Source organism: Toxorhynchites rutilus, chromosome 3 (assembly GCF_029784135.1).
Source record: "Toxorhynchites rutilus septentrionalis strain SRP chromosome 3, ASM2978413v1, whole genome shotgun sequence".
Taxonomy (NCBI): Eukaryota; Metazoa; Arthropoda; class Insecta; order Diptera; family Culicidae; genus Toxorhynchites; species Toxorhynchites rutilus.
Genome location: NC_073746.1, coordinates 276,824,409 through 276,846,817, shown reverse-complemented (window position 1 = coordinate 276,846,817; position 22,409 = coordinate 276,824,409). Strand labels below are relative to the sequence as shown.

The 22,409-nt window shown below is 39.1% G+C and overlaps 1 protein-coding gene across 3 annotated transcripts in view; it reads left to right on the top strand.

Moving 5' to 3' along the window:
* LOC129776053 (casein kinase I) overlaps positions 1–14,218 on the top strand; it is a 102,066-nt gene extending 87,848 nt beyond the window's left edge. For all 3 annotated transcript variants that reach the window (XM_055781434.1, XM_055781433.1, XM_055781431.1), the window contains one exon: positions 1,296–14,218. In XM_055781434.1, coding sequence (XP_055637409.1) covers positions 1,296–1,347 — 52 coding nt within the window. In that variant the 3' untranslated portion in view covers positions 1,348–14,218. The remainder of the gene's footprint in view (positions 1–1,295) is intronic.
* Positions 14,219–22,409: the final 8,191 nt, after the last annotated feature.

The following is a 22,409-nucleotide window of genomic DNA, read 5'->3' as shown; positions in this document are numbered from 1 at the left end:
TCTCTACGTGTATCAATGCACGCATTGCACTGAGTATTTAACAAGAGGCATCTTCCGTGCATCGCTATTCAACAAGCATCAGATGCACACAATTGCAGCGATAAGAATGAAACATCGCGAAAATCAACAAAGCTAGGCACTTGTTGCATCAGAACAGAGCCGATGTGCACGAGAGCGAATACGAATGGCAACTAAAAGTATCGAAGGTATGCTATTCACATGTACAAGAAATGAACAAGTTCTAAGTTTCGCGCAATGAAAACACACTCAAAGCCAAACACTGATGGCTAGAAGCGATTCTAATATCATTTGCACTCTTCTCTTTCTTCGCCTGATTTGCCACGACTCGGATGGTTGTGTTAATTGCAATGCCAGGTGCACTTCGAGTGAAATAATCGCTAGCGTTCACAGCTCGAGGGGAAACATGAAAGACAAAACGAGCAGAATAAGCGATCTTTGTTTATTCGGGCACAGAAAGATTCTAAGAATTTTCCTCAGAGGAGATGCAATACTTATACGCTAGTGACAGCTTTCTTACTATGCAAGGATGGAGTTTACTTCGCAAATATTCTCTTTTCACTATCCTCCTTCGCCGTTTGCTATTCTAGCGACTGCATAAATTGCCCATTATTGACAGCTCTGTTCGGGAAAGCACAGGAATGGGCAGAACAAATGTATGGGGAAATGGGAATGCTTCCAATTTTCATCAATTTAAACCATATATAGACTATGGGATTGTAATGTATAGCATAGCAAACAAATCTTAGAAAATTTCCGAATCATTAAAATTCGTTCGCGGGAAAGCTAGTTATTAACGTTAAATTTATGTCATAAAAACGTAACCTGTTTTCTGATTTGACACCCTTAATGTAAGACGTAGTCCTACATCAAAAACTGAAAATCATTGACAGCATTATCTCCAATAAGGCGTCGTGCACAAATTACGTAACGCGATAAGGGGGGTGGGGGAAGGAGCTCGAGGTTGCGTTACTTTCTTTGTATTAGAGATAGGAAATTGCGTTACGTAGGGGAGGGGGAGGGGGTCCAAAATCCGGATTTTTAGCGTTACGTAATTTGTGCACGACGCCTAACATAACTGTATGTAGCATATTTCCACCATAGATAGAAGGTGACATTTCGAAGATTACCTCAACGAATGGAAACAATTAACAAAAAAACAACAAAACTGCGTAAGAGCTTCAGATAATCCATTGTCCAACTTTTTTGATTTCCTTTTGATATTTATATAACATGAATCTGACGATTTATATTTTCAACTATTCTCTCACTTCCAGATGTTGTTGTTTCTTTAAACGAAAGAAGAAGAAATCATCCCGCCAGAAATGACTAGACGCAGTGCAATGTAGTCCGGAACGTGAGGCCGTAAAGCTGCTACGAGCCACGTCACACTCCAACTCGCGTGACAGCGTGCTGAATCCGAGTCAGGATTACATCCAGGCGTCGTCACAGCATACGATCAGATATCCATCCACCTCTGTACTGGCATCGACACCGACCGCCAACACGCCGACACTTCCATTGTAATTTATTGCTAACAATTATTATACTAATCCAGATTAATAATTAATTAAATATTAAATTATTTATTATAATTTACCGCGCGGTGTAACCATCCCCACATACACAAATCGAACGACACAAACAAAACATGGTAAAAACTCTCCGTTCGTGGCCACGATCCCCGTAATTACGCTATTCTGTCGCGTACCGTACGATTCTTTCCCAACGCCCAAAACACAACCGTGCCCCCGTTGCTGTGTTGAACAAAAATGCGAACAAAAATTTGGAAATCCTAATGCCGCACGCGTGTGTGTGTTGTTGATTCGTCCCCGATCGGATCATCTCCATTTATCTTCGTGCGTATGTAACGAGTAGTGACTTTGATGATGACATTGATTTCGATCCTGATGACCTTACGATCCTGTTACACTTTTTCCGCAAGCTCTGAGACCGACTTTTGATCTCTGCAAAGGGACCCTAACAACGACCACAACCATCACCACTCTATATAAATATCAGCAACAGACTGTCCGTCCTTGGTAGCTCTAATAGTAGATCATCATATCAACGCATCCAACTTCCAATACTACTCCTACTTTTACTATTGATACTTGAACCAACTAAACAGTACAACTACAACAGAACAACAACTGTGTTACCAACAATTTCTCCTTCGTGACGCACCTAATGCTACTTTTTCCTATTAGAAATCTCCAAAAAAAAAACAAGTTCCCTCCCAAAGTTCAGTGCACGATTCCGATCGCTAACAGTGGTTTGTTCCAAGCATGTAGGAAAGCAAGAAGTCTTGACAATCCTCGTTAGCCACTTACCACCCACCAACATTGGATGTATTCCTCGTGCACTGATCTTGTTTCGGCAGCTTCTCTCACCCCCTTTATCTTCCGCGTGTTGTAGATGAGATTTGCAAAAATAATATATAGAACAGGACAAACCGTGCCCGATTTTGACATTCCGTTCCCAGAGCAAAGTTGGACTCTGAGTTCTTTCGGTTAAGGAGCAACATCCTTAGTTCATACAATAGCATTTCTCTGTCAAACAGGAACCTCACATAACAACCTAGACACACACACATACATACTCACACTCCATACATAGCCGTAGCAGGAACCGGAAAGTCATTCTATTTTCGTCTGTATCACGGATCATCATCCAAACGGTCCTTCTCGGAACCACTTACTTACTAGTCCGTCGCGCGCAGAAATACTTTCAGATCATTATACATATTTGTTTCTATACGTATAACAATCAGAGCCGCGTGTTACGTTAAACTACTTCCCCCCGGGGGTGAATTCAGAGCAATGCATTCATTCATTACCTACCGCTCGGCGGAATAAGAACAAGGGTTGTGATTCCTGTAGTGTATAATGATGTTCTTCACAACTTGAAAATCGGCATCCCCGGGACACTCGTTCGGCCGAGAAAAGATGTGCATTTATGGTGTCTCCTGCGACACAACACACCACTGACACTTTGTTCAGCAAAAAAAACTGTGTTAGTAATTTACTACAGACCATTCTCATTCTTCGGAACAACCATATTCGAAACCGCGTATAAGTGAGAGAGAGAGAAAAAAACATTTGAAGAATGCTTCCCCTTCCGCACTGCTTCGCGCATAAAGTGGCAAGCCATTCGGAACAAATCAGTCATTTCTTACAAATCATGGATAGGAACTCTCAAACAAACAAACAAACAAACAAATAAGCAAGTAAAATGATGAAAAGCGACAACTTTCAATTTGTGAAGTGTGGAAAAGAAGATAAAGGAAAAAAAATGGAAACCTTGTAGGGCAGCATGTTGTTTTTTTTTTAAATTAAAAACTAAAGTAATTGAATGCAAGTAAAATCACTAACTAGATATCGTTTCTGTTTTTCTTTTATAAAGTGTAATGTGTTTTTTAATGATAGAACAAACTGAAAGAGATGAACAAAACACAGGGTTTGGACGAGCGAATTGAATGATGCGCGTGTATAATTATTGCTTTTGTGGTTGCGTTTATCAATTGCGTATGTATCTAGAGGTACTGATTTAGAAGAGAGAAAGTTGAAAAAGAAGAACCGTACACACACACATATGTGTACGTGTATGAGCAACGATGACTCTGTTGAATTTTTTTTCTCTTTTTTTCTTTTTCGTTTAATCTAATTGTGATATAAGTAGTTTCTTTTGTATAGTGTATATTTTTACAGCGTATCAAGTTAGTGTATTTAAGTCAGCAAAAACAACTACTAGACTAGCAAATGAGAAAGAGAGAAAAAACAGATGCAGTTTTCGAATCGCAGTAAGCTGTGATAAATATCTGAAAACTGTAGAAAAAGAATAAAAACGGCTGTAGCAGTTTAAAGATATAAACAAAGTACGTATCGTTTGAGTTCTTCAATATTGTTTTGGTTGAATTTCACATCCTTTTGTTGCCTTTCAGTGGAGGAGTGTAGTGTGGGTATTGAGCAATTCCATTCATGTTCGGAACATACCCTCATTGAACCGCGCGCCCGTTTGACACATAGTAATTGTAGTACTAGAATGCAATTAAAGTTTGAATATTTAAATATAGCTAACTCCGGAACACTTTTTACGATTTCAAGATTTGGATAGATATCTGTTTTGACTGAAATGATGCGGAATGATTTGTTCTAGGATACGTAAAGAACCTAGATACGCAAAGCCTAACTATAATTTCGAATTCTAATTCTCCATTATGTGGTGTTTAGCTATAACAACGGAAAAAAATCGACACAACTATCGGTTGATATCATTGTTAACCAGATATGCAATTTGAAATTGTCCGTTTTTTCATTGGAAAGATCACATAATTTTTAGGAGATACTTGAAATATTTTTATTCGACTAATCATCGTTTGATACAACAAATTTTGCCCATCTCTTAGGCAAATTGTGGGTTTTTTCCAGTATTTTTTTGTTCCGATGGAAACCGTTCACCGGCCCTTTTTTCGAAATTTATTTTCGGCGAAATGCTGCTCTGCAAGTGAATGTCCCATTGGAACAAAAAGGTGATAATGGTCTGGAGTATACGGCGAGTGCGTTAACGTTTCCTAGTTAATAGTTTTTATTGCGTCCTTCACGGCTTCAGCGGTGTGCAGCGGTGCGTTGTTATGCTGTAATACCACTTTACCGTGACTTCGGCCCAATTCCGGTCTTGTTTTCCATCAATGCAAAGTTTAAATTTTACATTCGTTGTTCATATTCACTATTTCACCCGATTTTAGTAGCTCACCATGCCTGAATAATCCCACCATACACAGAGCATCGTCTTGAGAACTTTGAATGTTCGAAATTGATGTGCATGAATTCGACTATAGTTGGATTGATGTTAGGACGAATTCCCTCGCCGCTAATAGGTCACAATTTGCGATCTCAAATACTGCTCTCTAGGTATACGATCGTTTGTTTTCTATTTCAATGGTACATGAAATCAAAAACGAATTCAGGTAAAGTATCTGTACCTTAAAGGGTGTCCCACATCAAATTGCATCACGGAAAAAATGCTGTAGAAAATTACTCAGTTGACCGATCCTGTTCAAACTTTCAGACAATAAAATATAACCCATTAGTAAGCTTTTGGCATGTTTATTTCATTCAACTTTAATACCATAACCGTGTGCTCGCATCTTACCCTTAACTCTACTCATAAGGTTCTGTACAAAATCTGGCTGTACCTTCTTCTGTACGGAAACCCACTTTTTCTTCATGTCATCCTCAGATTTGACCTCCTTGGGATGCTTCCGTAGTGCCCGCTTCATAGTAGTCCTATATTTTTCGATGGGCCTTAGTTCAGGTTCGTGGGGGTGGGTTCACATGCCCTTGGGTACGAAAGTGACGTCGTTGGCTTCGTACCACTCCAGGACATCCTTCCAAAAGTGGCACGAAGCCAGTTCCGGCCAGAAGATCGTAGGGCCCTAGTGTTGCTTCAACAGAGAAAGCAGACGCTACTCTGAGGTAGATCTGCCCGTTTACAGTCCCGGTTGTCACGAACGGCGCACTCCGTTTGCCACATGAGCAGATCGCTTGCCAAATCATGTATTTCTTGGCATACTTTGAATCTTTCTGCTTCCTTACTTCCTCCTGAACATCAAACTTGTGCTGGGCGGTGAGGCCTCGGAAGCTGCCGGAAGTCCGCCTTGACGTAAGTCTCATCATCCATGATGAGACAATGAGGCTTCGTCAGCATCTGGGTGTACAGTTCCCGTGACTTTCTCACGGTATTTTGCCGTTCGTCACAATTTAGAGTCTTCTGCACTTTGTATGTATGCAGTCCCTCCGGGTCCTTAGCTCTCTGCACGAAAGACTTGAACAGATTCAATTTTTTGGCCACGCCCCCGACCGAAGCATTGGGATTCCGCTTAAACGCTTTCATCATTCTGGCCGCATTTCTCCTTCCGTTCGATGCTCGGCATTTCGTAGTAACGTTTAATCACACGACTCACCGTTGACTGCACAATTTCGAGTTGTTTTCCTATGTCCCGATGAGAGAGTTGAGGATTTTCCAGGTGTTTGCGCAAAATCAATTCGCGACGTTGTTTTTCGGGTGACGTAATTTTTTTACAATTTTCGTAAAACTCAGCGATAAAAATACAGCGTAAACAATACACTCTGAACTACTTCTATCCAAATTTTCAAGAAAAAATATCCAATAGGTAATTTTCTACAGCGTTTTTTTTCAGTTAGAAAACGAACTTCGCCTTCTTCGAACGCCTTCAATCTTTGGTTTATTGATGAATCGCGATGTGATAAGATGAACACCTTTATTCTTTGGAGTGTGATCGGATTTCACGGATTTACGTTTGATTCGAGATCGGATTGAAGGAAGGAAAATCCTAATCCTAGCCCAACCGATTGTATCGCATCAAATGATTATCAACATACTGCCTAATAATTCAAATGGTATACGTAGAAACTGCCGTCTTGAATAACTGAACAAAGTGTTGCGTTCGAGAAGTTTTTGCAATTCGCACGTTTTATATCTGTTTCAAAACTACCACCAACGAAATAAATTTGAAGTAACTCGAGTTCTTCATGCCCTGGCGGCAATCATTATGGTGACTTTGCCCTCGAGTCTGTCCCTCTGTAACCAAAAAATATTTTAATATGAAATGACGGATCAAAAAGGGGAACCAGTCTACTCAATTTGTGATGAGGAGTCTCCGTATTTTTATTGATATAATAATAATAGTGTTCTATTCCAAAAGACGAGCGCTCGTTTCGTTTGTTTGTCGTTGTAAAAAAAGTCACAGGAGGGTTGTATCCAAGACACGACCGCATAGTTGACGTAGGATTCCGTTAGGCTATCTGCTGCATGCTGATTTTGGATAAATTGTAAATCTCTTCGATAATGATTTGGGTCCGTTTTGTCTGGTTGTGAGGAAATGTTTGTTCACTCCACCAGTGTCCATAACCGAGTGATAATGATAGAAGGATGGTGATTAGTCATTAGATAGTGCGTATCACGTACCAAAGCCGCCCTCTGTATTCCTGGACGAGATGGCTCCTGTGTAATGTATGGATGAAATAAAGAAAAAAAGCTCATCAATCATCATCGAACACAAATTTTATCACCAGAAAAAAGTGTTACTTTAGTATAGAGAAAATATATTTGAAATGGAAAAGGTAATTTCATTTATAATTTTTTTCTGAGTGTTTATTCAACCCATTTCCTTTTCGCTTTAAACCCAACGGAACACGATGCTACATGCCTCAAGGCGAATTTCAATTGAGCTAACAGCACCCAATACGATGTGGAATCACTTTTTCGAATACTCCTTCATTTTTCCAATTTTGCTTGTCGCATGAACTTTCGTTGGGAGAAAAAAAAATTGTTTCATATTTCAAGTCATTTTAACACAATAGCTACCATATACAATTTTACATTTACAGTTCTGCTAAAAGTTTCAAAACACATGATCGGTCATTGATATGAAATTTCACGAAGCAACCAACATAAAAGTTCCAAATTTTAATTTTATTTATATTCCATCTAGCATAAGTTCTATTCAGCTCATTGAAACATCATTCTTCAATCTACCTATCGATATATTCTTATTGGAACGAAAATAACAAAAAAAAAAACTCGTTCATCACTTCCAACTTATCCGCCAGCACGTATGCAATCAGCAATGCCCACGCTAGTTACAATGAGCACTATCCATTTGTGCGCGTCGTTAGTTAAACTATCGACCATGAGGGTATTTACATGCTGATTTCCCCCAGACACCTTGGATTTGAAATCTCTGTTAGGGAATACATGTCGGTGAGAATAAAAGCTCCCCCTACTTTCATGTATCTGCGATGCCGATTTCCCCCAGGCAGCTTGGTTTTGATGTCTCTGTTAGGGACCCGCCGCATGTGTCGTCAATTTCGACCTATCAGAAGTGGGTATTTCCGTTAGGATAGGGGTTGAGATTTTTCAATTGTTCGATAGTTAGTTTCATGACATATATTATTTTAGTGAATGTAAAAAATTGTTATGGATTGCCGAAATTGAATGACGCAAAAATCTCATCAATCCATCATAAAATGACTGAGCAATAAGCATTTGAAATTGGACAATTTTCACGGTGCGCTCGATTTTCGATTTTCAATTTGTACCACAATATGTTCCCAAAAGACGTAATCCTACGTCAAAACTGTTTGCACATTTATTTTTCAGTGTACATTGATTTCAGCCCTTCTTTGCATGATTTTTTCTTTATTGGTAGTTTGTTCATCTTGTTAACACGTTAAGCCCAGATTTTTCCTGCTGCGCTTTTCATTCAGCCTGCATCAAGAGCGTTTGCACAGTATTAGTGTCGGTCCCAATCTCCAATGATATCTATTGTATAAATAAAGAATAGTCAGCAATTCGACTAGGAAGTAGTCAAATTTTTAAAAACACCCGAAAATAAACCGTATATAGGGCCCTATTCCAGAAGACGAGGCGAGCAGACGAGTGCATCGAAAAATAAAATGTTTAAAAGTTATATGTTTGTTACTTATTGATGGCTGAACCACCGGTAGTCTTACGTCCACCTTGCGGTTATATCACATATACAGCCCACATCTAGTTTTTTTTTGCTATAAATGTGAAAAAACTATATTATTTTATTGTATAAAATAATATAGTTGTATAATGTCAAGGAAAATGCATGCACGAAAAGTTTTAAATCTTTTTAAAACTCCGTTATAAATCGTTGATTAAGTGAATAAACATTGGCCCCGATAACTACATAATAACTAAACGTCTGAGTAATGAAACCATATGATTGATGAAAAAATATCAATAGAACAATATTTTTCCATTTTAGTATTTTGATACTGAGAAAAGATTGATCAATTTTAGAAATGTTTGGTCAACGTTTGTTGCTATTCTCAAAACAAAGACATATATTTACATCCGACATCCCTGTTCGTATCAAGTGACAGAAATCTTTCCAGTCCACCAAATGATAAATTGTGAGACATTTCAATAACGCATGTCTTCTGGAGTATTCTATTTTGCTTGACTTGAGCTGCTCGTAAATCGAAAAATTAACGCGATCATAAGTACCTAGGATACAAAGAGCCCTATTTAAAAAATCGAGTCGATAAGAATTTTCCTCGTTAGATCTATTTTACTATTATAGATACCGAGCAAATCGATAGCATCGACCGAGTGAATGGTATCGATGCAAGCGTAATAATTTTTCGAGTTCTATGCTTTGCTTGTTGCATATCTTCAGGGAATTATTTTGTTTTTGTTTGCGTTCCTGATATTTTCCTTCGGGAAACGTTTCAGAAACGCTTAAATATATGCAATTTTCAATACATGAATCTCGAGCTCGGTAAGAAATTATCTCGATTTACAAAATACGAAATTTTGCTCGGTGTGATAGTGATAGTGATTGTATCGACTTCTCGATAAGATTTACACAATAGAGCCCAAACATTTAAAACCGAATCGATTGTCAACGAATACACAACTTCATAATATTTCTTGTCTGACGGGCCACATTCCTTTTTGTTGGAACATTCAGCTATCTAAGGATGTCCAATGAATATCTTCTTGCAGAGAAGTTCATCGCAGCATTCAATCTAGAAAAAAAATTGGCAAGCATTCTTTTGGATGCAACAGAGGAGGTTCCAATTTCTTTCAAAGCACTAAGGAATGCTACAGCAACAAACTCCAGGCAAGTCTTCAACTAAGACGACACTGGAATCGTAGACCATCCCTTCCAAGACCTCGTCCAGGATTCACATCGGTTACGCAGAATCAGTTGATGGTTTCTATTTCCTGATAATAGTCTATCCCTACTCCAAGTGTCCTGTAGTGTACCGGACTGATCATAGGAGAACTGTCGCATCATTTGACAATACGGAGTAATCGTATCCGACAACGACACTCTCTTTTCAAGCCACCAACTTAAAGCTTCTTGTTTCAGTCAAAACATTCGGCACATTCGCATTGCTTCGTTTCATCCTGAATCCAACGACCTCGCGGAGAGATTCGTTGACGCATAACGCCGTCAGATGAACAACCAACGTCACTATTGATCAGTTTCGTATTAACCTGCGACCGCCTGTAGAAAAAGTTGTTCATTCATTATTCACCGCTATTAGATAGAGGCCAACGGATGAACACCACTGCCGTACCTCTCGGTTGTAGTGACTAGTGCTTGGAAATATCTGTTTCACATCAATCTTTTCAGCTGAATTTCCGACCACATTCGATAATTATACCATTGCATTCGGGATACCGAAAATGAACCAACGCCAAACCTCACAATCACAGCAAGCATTCTCTTTTTCGTTTTGCTCTGCGTTCACGGAATGTGAGCAAAAGGAAATATCCCTAGTTTTGTCATTCATTGATATTAATACACCTGTTCATTCACTGTCAGCCTCGTTCTCGGACACTGACCAAACGGAGAAATTCGTTGAGGAAGATAACGAAGAACAGAATGCTCACAATAGTGACAAGAAATTGTTGAAGCATGCAAGGTTTCCGTCTCAGTCAAAATGCTTTCATTTTACATTGTGAATATGCAACTCTAATTACACTTGTCAGAAATGCTTCAAAAACAAAATAATCTTGACTCGAATTTCAAACATTTAATTTTTGAACTTCAAAAATAACTGAATAAGCAAGGCATTGACTCAATGAGAAAATCAGACACTTATCGGGATGTTGAAAATGAACAGTCACAACATTCCTGACAATTCAATAGCAATGAATAAATGTGAATGAATTCTCATGACTCGAACTTTAAGGAAAGCTCAGAGAGCACAGAATGAATATAAATGAACACAGTTGTAAATTTGTTTGGTCTTTAGAGACGAATGAACTGCAAAAGTTTAAAGTTTCTATAATACAAGACCTTCCTTCCTTTGTTTGGTGTCGAATGAGTGACAGCAGCATCGACAAGTAAAATAAACGCGTTACACTGATAAAAATATATTTTCAATATTACTTAACAAACTCAATATTTCCAAGCCCTGGTAGTGACAGCTTGTTAAATTTGACCATAACATCACAGGTCCATTATTAATGTACAGTAGGATAATCTTATTCAGACACTTTTTCTTGTACATATTCGAGGACTACGGACTAGGGACAACAAACAGGTTTTTCGTTTGCACCTGCGAATTTCTTGCCAGGTTATGAATTTTGAAAACGTCGGTAGAGTTAGTCAATTCAACAAATTTGTACCTGATCAAGTCGTTTTTCCGACGTGGATGTCCCAAATCAATTCTCGCTTAACTTTTGAAAAGGTCCTATGTAACAAAAGTAAACAAATCAAGTTAATGGATGCACGCTATTAGTTTTCAATCATTGAATGCATTACAAAAACAATCGTTCATGTATCTATCTTCTTCATCTTTTTATCGCCGATACAAAAAATATCCAATGTGCAGATTCGGATTTTAAGCATTCGGCTGTTACTTCGGACGCCACTTTCCTCCGACACTCGGAACGTCCGAAGTAACAGAGCAGTCAAAACAACACGAAGTCGTACTTTGGTCGTTTTGAGTTTTTGTTTCCTTCGGGCGTTGTTAGCGATTTCAGTGCAATTCAACGAGTGATAACAACAATAATCTGTCATTAGAACGAAATGCTGATATTTCGATTGCTGTTTAGTAGTTAGTTTCAGATTCTCATCGTGCAACGTAATATGTCTAATGTGCAAACGCGGCAGTCAAAACGTCCAATGTAACATTTTTCGTTCCTAGGCTTCAAATTTAAGCTCAAATCACGGAACAACAGTTACGATTGGTTTTTCAGAGTTATTCTTGACTGCTAGTGGTGAAAGTAGCGATAGAGATCGATACCTTTCAAGACAATTCGTAGATTAATGTTCGGGTCTTCAACTTCGTTTTTCTCGAGTTGACGAAAATGTTACATTGGACCTTTTCAAAAGTTACGCGAGAATTGTTTAGTAACGAAATCTTCACTAATTGAAAAGGAACACTGATTTCGAACCATGCACCCGTGGCCGAGTGGTTAGCGTCTCACATTATCATGCCGGGTGTTCGGGTTCGATTCCCGTTCTGGCCGGGGGATTTTTCGTGAAAGAAAAATTTCCTTCGTCTGTGGTCACGCGTATTCAAGAGCTTGCCCCTCGGAATACATTCAAGGCGTGTTATTTGGCTTAAGAAATCTCAACTTAGTATTAGCAAATGACGCTAGTTAGTAAATACGTTGAGACGGTAAAAGCTCCACAGGGAACGTTAGAGCCATTCAAGAAGAAGATGATATCGAAGCATTACAGAAACCTATCTAGAGGGGTATTGAAATAATCAGTAATCCGGAGAAGTGGAGAAGTATAGAGTTCAATGCGTCAGAGGATCGCAATTATACAGACGCACGGCGGAAACATATTACACCATGGATTGAAGTTTGTTCGACTTTCATAACAATGTGAAGTTGCTCAATGATTTTTGATTCCACTTGCGAATCGACTCCACTGGCATAGCTAGGTCGATGATGTTCTTCAAGTATGAAGCATATACGATGTTTGGTAATATTTTCTACAATGTACCTATAGAATTCAAATGCTTTCCGAACGCGGTCAAGAGTTTTCGGATCCGATCAATAGAGGCTAACATCAAAGGGAAACACAATGTGACGCCATCTTCTGAAGTCGCTTTCGCTTTTCTGGTACTACAAATGCTGTAATTTATAGTCATCCAACTGTCATCCTTTATTTATTATGTCACAAACGATGCAAGTGTCGCACGGCTGCACAACCTAACCAACTTATACTAGTTAGGACAACAAATACTCTCCAGCCAAAGAAATAAAAATCAATAAACAAAAATGAAACAATTATATGGTACTAGAGGGAGGCCGGAATGATATGATTGGTGAAAAGGAAAACCTGATGAGGTGTACATTACGATCGAAAGCAACAGCGAAAGAGTCTCACGTTCCCTAATTGAAAAAAGGATGAAAAAACACACACATACTTTCACACATTAAACCTTAACCAATAGGTGGTAAGATATTTTTCCCAAGCAACAAAAAAAGAAAAACAACAAAAAACAAAAAAGAAACTAGCATAGGAAAGTATTATTAAAGAGGAAACAGTCATTCGAGTAAACTATTAAAAGAAGGCAGTAGATAAAGAGAGGTGAGAAGAATACAAAACACACTTTATTTATTTATTAATGCCGGAAGCTGTATAAATGTTGGAGGGAGATTTGAAAATGTATATTTTGTATCATTATTGGATAATACTTAATTAATGCTATGATGGAAAAGAGAAACAAAAATAAACACTAAAACAAAGCACACAAACAAAAAATGAAATTCGACACGTCTCTCTCTGTTTTGTTCCTATTCAATGGTTTTTGTGTTCGCGCTAATGATGCTTTCACCTACTGGTCTGGTTGCGGGCTAGTCTTTCTTTTTCCTCTGTTCGGAACACAGGTATTCGTAACGTTAAAATGGGAAGGAGCGGAAGGAGAAGGGGTGAAAGTGAATGTGTGGGTTCTTCAAAGATTACAATCCTGTCAGCCATTGAAATGATGCCAACCGACTGAGTCGCGCAGCCATACACAATCCACAGATACACAGAAGACATAGGACATTGACGACGAGAAAGTTCCACTAGGTGTTTTAATCTTTCGCTATCGATCCAAAGAGAATGATTTAAAACAAGACTGATAGTAAACAACACTGAGCAGTCACATCAATCGGAATCGGAATACGCAAAAACAAAATATAAACAAGCAAAAGTAACAAATCTTAAGAAGTGGGATCGCGGTAAGCGCTAGCCGATACAATTCTGTTGATGCGCAAAATCATCAATGCAAGTAAAACTGTAAATATAGATAAACCTGATTAAAAACGAAGTATCACTCACAGGTGTCGTATAAATCCTAATTGAGAAATACAATCGACCCAGAAGCAAACTAGAAATGCTATTCGCTATAGACGAATCAGAGAAAAAACTGTTCCATTTTTGGTTACTAGAAGAAGACGGTCATTCGAAGTGTTCAGAAGAGGACTCGTTCGTTTTCGTAGGGTCGGCTTCTCCGAACCAAACGGTAATTAGTTAGTGTCACTATTCTGATTTTGTTCCTTTCCTTTGTTTTGCTATGTTTAGATGGAAGATTGGAAGTTCTTTGTTTTGTTATGTTTAGACTATTTGAATGAAAAGCAAAACAGTAAAAGAAAACTAAGAAATAAATTGTTTCAAAATATTGAATCCTACTGTTTGGATAGAAAATGAATATCACATACACCTGTTCAACTGCTGCCACCGAATGATTTGAAGGAAGGAAGGTCTTGTATTATAGAGACTTTAAACTTTTGCAGTTCATTCGTCTCTAGCCTTGAGAAAGGCCCTTTGATAACTCTACTCTATTCTACTCCAGCGCTACCACCTCCACCCTCTTGCCTTGAGAAAGGCACTCGATCCCTCGCCGTCCAGCTCGTCCAGCAACGATGTTGTCCAGTCGGTGTCCACACAAAGAATGATGATTTGAATTGATTTCTAAGCAATGATAACTGCCATTCTTTGTGTGGACACCGACTGGACAACATCGTTGCTGGGCGAGCTGGACGGCGAGGGATCGAGTGCCTTTCTCAAGGCAATGAGGGTGGAGGTGGTAGCGCTGGAGTAGAATAGAGTAGAGTTATCAAAGGGCCTTTCTCAAGGCTAGAGACGAATGAACTGAAAAGTTTAAAGTCTTTTTAATACAAAGCCATTCCATTCCATGATAATTGTCATACCAAAGATAATAAAAGGACATTAGATGAGTCCCAATCACAATTAACAATTTTGGTAAGTAATCAATACTGTGTTTTAAAACCGCTGTATCCAGACGTGCTTCTTAAACTATTATTTAGAAGAAACACTGCACCAGCTGCTTCTACACCTGCTGTTCATTCCTCTCTATCATCTGGTGCTATCCGCTTATCAGCCTGTTCTGTGCGCTCTCAAAGTTGTTCGAGAAATGCATCCAGAGTCGAATTCTTGCTTTTGCGGATGATTATGTTGTTTTTCCAGAGGAACAATTTGGTTTCTCACTGGAGTTACCAATATTAGTTACCAGCGGAATGAGTCGTTGTCCAATACGACAGCAATGGTGCTCTTGGACATTGAAAAGGCTTTCGATAATGTGTGGAACGATGACCTATGGTACCAGCTGCATCGATTCAATTTTCCAATGTATCTTGTCAAGATCATCAGATTATATCTGTCTGAAAGTACATTCCGGGTATCCCTACATAATGTGTGCTCAGAGTATTTCAATAGAGATGGAAGTGTACCCCAAGGAAGTATCCTTGGACCCATTCTGTACAACATTTATACTCCGGCATTCCACCGCTTCCCGGTGATAGGATATTGTCCCAATTTGCCGACGACACTGCGTTTTTGTTTCATGGTCGCGTCATCGGTGGTCTGACTCGCAAATTGCAGGACGGGCTGGATGCTCTTACAGAGTGAGTGCTACAACCAGTTGGAAAATTGTTATCAATGTCTATTCTATCCCCGTGTTCGAGATCTCCTAGACATGTACCGATTTATATCGTCGGAATTCGGTTCGGTGATTCACTTATCGAATGATCCAGTTAAGTGGTCTACTTAGAACTCATTCTAGACAGTAATTTGATTTTTAGGTCTCACGTTAACAGAATCCTCACGAAATGTAATATTCTGCTCCGGACGTTGTATTCGTTGATTGGCAGAAATTGTAAATTTTGCTTGAAGAATCAGATAGTGGTATATAAACGGACCATTTACCCTGCAATTGAGACTGAGATAACAATCGTTCAGAATCAATTTCTCAAGACAATTCTGAATCTGCCCACCTGGGCGAGAATAACGGAGGTTCACGAAAAAGCCCTGGATACCCTGGAAGTGGAATTCCACAAACACAGCCTGGCTGGGTAGGGAAGTAAAAAGTGCCTCCAAACCAAATCAACAGCTCTATGGAAAATATTTTGTAGTGTACCAAATAAGAACTTTTGATAATTTGTTTGAACTCCTATGGTGTATAGCAGCGATACTCAACCTGCGGCCCGCGGGCCACATGTGGCCCGGTGGGCTCTTCTGGTTGGCCCATCTGGTGTGTATGATGTTTGGAACTCATACACAAAAATCTAAAAAAAAATGGTGAAAGTCCGTGTCCCTCACTCAGTTAAAGCATTCATTCATTGGCTCTTGTCAGTGCTACCAAATGTTTGTACTAAAAGAGTTCCATTCTTGAATTTTTATAATGTTTTTTTCTCACCGGTTATAACTTCGTAGTACATTTATTTTTGTTTTGCGGCCCGCGACACCATGCCTGACATGTGTTTGTGACCCCTCTGACAAAAAGGTTGAACACCACTGGTGTATAGGATCTATGGTGAATAAGGTACTTTTCAATTTTGTGCGTGCCATTCTCAGCAGCTTTGATCAAATTTTGGAAAAAATACTGAAAGGGCATCTTACTATGGTGTATCAAGAAACAGATAATGTCCACGTGGACACGTAAAACATGTTTTTTTAAATACGTTCATATTTGGATTTAAAAATAATTTTTCAAGAATCTTTCAACCTTCCGCCCATTTTGGGTACTGCATATTTATCCATAAAATGGTTATGTCGAATATTTTTCCATTTCATTTTTATTTGTTCTTTGTCACTCGTTCTGACAAGACGTTAGTTTTTTTCTCATCCCGAATTTATTACCTCTCCCGCTTCCGCAACAACGAAGAACAGAAATTGATAGGACCGATCGCAGCCATTTCACACCTGGATTCCGGACATATGCACAGGACGCTGCTGTTACCCCAGAGGACACACTATATTCAATGGAACAAATGGCGATATTACTCGATTTACTCGACAAACAGACCCGCGTATGCAAGACAAGCAACGAACAAGTCGCAGTCATGCTGCGATTCTATTATCATCACCGTAGCCTTCTCGCTCAGACTGCTTAGCTTCAGTGGCGAATAAACAGCTAGAATTTATCGAATTTCTACGAAACCATGAAATCGACGTTGCCTTCATCACAGAAACGCACCTCAAGCCAAACATTAATTTCTCCTTGCCGGATCACACGTTCGTCAGGTTCGACCGCATCAAAGCTCGAAGGGGTGGTGTCGCCATAGCCATCCGCCGAGGTCTCCAGTTCAAATTGCTCTCTGACTTCCGTTTGAGCATCATCGAAGCAGTTGGCATCGAACTAACCTCTTCCAACGGACCGATCATCATAATCGCTGCTTTCTGTCCAGTGCAATGTAAAGAAATTGATGGCAGTTCGACTCAGCTGAAAAACGACATCTAAAAACTGACTCGCTGGAAAGGTAATTTCATCGTATTTCATCGCTGGGGATCTCAATGCACGCCACTTAATCTGGGGGAACGTTAGAAACAATAGGAATGGAGTCGTTTAAGCCAATGACGCTCAAGCCGGACATTATGTTGTACTCCATCCGGACTCACCAACGTTTTTCTCACCAGCCGGTGTTGGCTCTACTCTGAACATCACTTTGACAAACATCGCTGAGATGCTCACAACCAGGGCACGGCATAGTCATAGTCAACTGAGGATAGTCGGCTGACTAACCGACTGACTATATCCGTAGTCAGTTAGTAATGGCTTTTGGCTTCTTCACCCAGTTTCCAAAACGACTGAACAACCAGTCAGTTGGGCGTTAAGTCGCTATCTTCCTCTACCGACTCGACTATATCATTTTATTCTTCCCAGTCAAATTGTCCTCATTGCTTTTTGAAGTGACTTCCCCCAAAACCAATTCGTTCCTCTCTTTCTCTTTCTCTCTTTCTGCATGCATCGATGTTTGAGTTCAACGTGGTTTGACATACGCTACAGGTGAGCTAGATTTTTTTGTATCGTACACGAAAATTACTCACACGTATAAAATAGCGTGCTGTGTGTGAGCTATTTTGCACGCCTATTACTAACTGATACTAACCCGAGGACCTTTATAGCATACTTGATAAATGTCTAAGTTCGTTGGTTTGAGTTCACGATGGGTAGAAAATAAATCGTCCATTGATGAGGTAACTACTTTTTATGCATCAGGAGTCAAGTTTTCGTTCCTCTTTATATGGACGTACAATAAGATTGCATACGGTGTACAAAATTAATGTCAGGGGGAAATGGAAATGTGGATTGAAGTCAGTTGAATGAAGAGGCAGATTTGTATTCATTTGTCGAGTCAGTTAAAATAACCACTGACTGAACTAGTTCACCAGTCATCCTCGCTAGTCAACGCTAGTCAATTCATTTTCTAGTCAAGTCATTTTTTTTTGTTGGCGGTGACTGCCGAAGCAGCTCTAGTCGAAGCGGAGCTACTGGGAGTAGAGTCGGTCTTCATTCTCCACCGTCGAAGATTTCCGGCCCTGCTCACAACACATCAGACATGAACAGAGATGTCATCGGACCATCTTCCGGTGATCTTCGAAATGAACGCAATCAGCAATCAGTGCGAGCAGCAACTAAGACGAAACTACCATCGCGCCAACTGGCCGCGACTACAACAATTCATCGAGGATCGGATGATTGAGCACCCAATATTTGAATTGACCGACGACATCAACTGTACATTGGAGAGTTTAACCAACACCGAGAAGCGGTGAACCTATTCGTTCCAACAACGCAGGTTACACGTAAGTTTTTGCAGCTTGATGCTGAAACCAGAAGAATAATTCAGCTTAGGAATAATGTTAGAAGGCAATTCCAAAGAACGCAAAATATTTATAGGAAGGTCCTTTATAAAAAATCAAATAAAATCATTTCAGCTCGTGTTCAATAGATCAGAAAAAGGGAATTTGAAAAAAACATTAAGGCCTTGCCCAACTATTCCAAGCCCTTCTGGCGACTTACAAAATCTCTAAAAACAACCGAAACCCATTCCACCTTTAAGGAATGATGACCGGGTTGAGCTTACATCTGTTGAAAAAGCCAATTCAATCTCTCGCCATTTTATGGCTTCTCATAACTTGGGTCAAAATATTGCTAGCCCGATGGAAGCAGAAGTAACTGAAAGCGTGTCGCAAACTAATGCAGCCCGAATGAATTGCCTGAGAACAATAAAATCACAATCGAGGAGTTGAAGAATATCATCCGCTTCTCTCGTAATATGTAGGCTCCGGGATTCGATGGCATCTTCAACATCGTTTTGAAAAATTTTGAACCCAAATCTCATACCCTGCTGGTGAAAATATTCAACCGTTGTCTCGAGTTTAGCTGCTTCCCCACAGCGTGGAAACAGTCCAAGGTGGTACCAATTCCAAAACCAGGAAAGGACCCAACCATCCCGTCTAGCTACCGACCAATAAGTCTACTCTCGTCATTGAGTAAGCTGTTCGAGAAGTGCATTTATACCTCTGTGTTCTAGGTCCACGTCTACGTGAGAGTAAATTGGACATGACGAACTGCTCATATATTTTCATCTGCACAGTACATGTGAAATGTTGATATGACGGATTTCCAAATAATTTAAGGACTTAGCGAAACGAGTGCTATCCAAATTTGTATAATACCGTGCTTTTTCTGTCCACGTGGTATGTGAACAGCCCCTAATAACAATGAGAATTATATTCTGCAAAGGTGTTGCAGATCACTCCCTTCTTCATAAAACGAAGTTTTTATGCATAATCTTTCGGAAAAAACACAAAAAAAACTTATTGTTTGTTCCCAGCTTTTCAAAAAACAACATCAAGTTCAATTGTCCCATGTTGTTATTCTAGACATAACTGTCCCACCATGTATTTTTAAACCGTAATGAAGCTTGATTGATTCAAGTGAGGGGAACTTTTCACATTCCATTAAGGTGAAGGTGGAAGCTAGCCACAAATGGCTGCCACAATGGCGCTCATTTCTTTCATCTCCCTTCCTTACCCCTCGCCAGAAAATCAATAATTTTGCGAAACAGTGTAAAGAAAATGATCGTTTGCACACACTTCCCACCAAGTAATATTAACCAAAATCTAAACGATTACTCACCAAATAATAAATTTTCATCTGCCGTCGCAATACATAGTGGAAAACGTCATAAAACTCGAGCTAGTGCTCTGAAAGTTAACTTTTCATTTTTCAATTTTCCGCAATGGTTTTGTTTGTATTGGTGAAAACATATTTATTTTTTCGACACTGATGCCAGACAACATCATTGAAATAGATATAAAAACCACTCAATAAAATATTATTCCTGAGTCAAAGCGTTTCATGTTATGAAAATCAATAAAATAAAATTGTGTTGATATCAATACAATTATTATTTTTACGTTTAATGGGTCTATTATGTAAGTTTTCCAACGTGAATATGGGAAAACAATATGATCAACGAAGGATATGGGTGGAGTCAACAAGCCGAGATCAGCAGCATCACATCACATCAGTTTGACAGTAGCAACCGCTACCCAACGAGTGATATAAATACGGGTACACTTGGCGCAAAATATGCATTCTCATCTCAAACTCTGTACCAGAAAGATCAAATAAATCAAGTGAATTGTTGCCACGAGTCTTTTTCTCTGCAGTGTCGAGCCGACCCCAACCAAAGCCTTTCTCAAGGCTCAGAGTAATAGTAAAGTTTTCCACCGTTCTCCCGCTTCACCGCTCACCGTTGCAGTCTGAGTTGCTGCCCCACCGTTGGGAATTCCCCGCCTCACCAACAAGTTGATACAGCATCAGTCGCTGTCCCACCGCCGGGAATTCTCCCCCGATACCGTCGCGTCAAGACGAGGATCCGTGATCGGACAACGGAAGGTCCGTAGCGGACAATATCAACATCGAGTTACTGTGCGGAAAAACTTGTTAATACCAAAAGAGTCCCAATTCGCATGTATTATAAATTTGCTCATGTTACGCTCGTGTATAATCGGAATTTTACTTCATATGCAAATACACCTTCTGTATATATTTACAATGGCAATTGTTCATACATTTAACTTCAGTATTGCATTGTTATTTGTGTATTCAAATGGATTCTAAGACTCGTGTCAGCGAAGCGCCACACAGTCTGATAAGTGAATTGATCTATTTACGTACGAAGATCAAGACAAACGAAACAAATTGCTCTTCTCTCACAAACACTATTACCCCATTTCTACACGTGATTTTACCTATACTACTACAATGGCTTCCTTCCACCTTCATCTTAAATATTAGTTTGCTACTTATAAAAACCCTTTTTAGAACGTGGGACAACTATGCGTAGAACGGCAGTATAGTTGACGCACTTTGAGTATTTTCTCAAATTTCCATTCCCAAGCTTATTGAGGAATCATTTTTTATTTTTTTCATTGGCGTAAAAAAAGTACGTTTTTCACTATATTTTTCTTATAGTGAAACATATAGGGATTCAGAAAAATTACATAATTTTCTAATTTGGTCAATATTTTTCATGATTCTGGTGATATGGACGACACATGAATACAATACAATACAATTATCGAAAAAAATTAATATAAGGTAAATGATTTTGGTTTGTCCGGTCGAAAATATGATCATGGTTTGCCCACTTTTTTGAATGCTCTAATTCAGCGCTCCTGTGTCAAATAAGGTATTCGAATGTTTCAAAACATATAAATAAAATTGTCTTTTATATGATTTATAGTAGTTTTATAGTATATTTTTACGAAATCTCATGTTTTAAAGGATTATAAAATACACCTTCTATTTGTGTCAATGCGCCCCTCATTCGAGCTAACTTTTAATCGATCACCAGATGATTATTTGGCACGTATTCAGACCTTTTCTGGATTATAACACTTACAAATGTTGTAAACATCATGCTTGCACACCATTTGTGTCAGACTTACATAGCTAAACCATTAAATTAACACATTTTGATGAACTCAATTCTGATCATGAGTTGTCCAATTCAATAATGTTGTTTTGTACACATGATTTCTATAGCAACCGCTTGGCGCGCTGAAGTTTGTTCATTGTGTCCTTCGCGGATAGCAGAAATAAAGTTTCTCTTTGTTGAGTGTGTTGAGGTGAACACTTTTAAAATGCCCAAGAAATGGCAATATTCTGAAGAAAGCCTGAATTATGAATGGATCAATATGATGACAGTAAACTCAAGCAATGATAAATGCAACATCTACTTGTGAATTCGAATGTTTTCATTCAAAAATGGTGATTTCTAAAACCAGACAAACCATGATCATTTTTTGGGCAAACCATGATCATAATTCCTCTTTAAAGAAAATCGTGAAAAACCATAAAAATTTGAATAATTTCAACACCTTATGATAGTATTAGCAACTAGAGACTTGGGGCTTTCCAGCAAACCCAAACTCGTATCGATTATGTGTGATTCTCATGAAGAAAATTGATTTTCATTTACTAGTTGCACTCCGAATCGGACAAACCAAGATCATTTACCCTATATATTTTTACTCTCGCGCAACACTGTTAAGATTC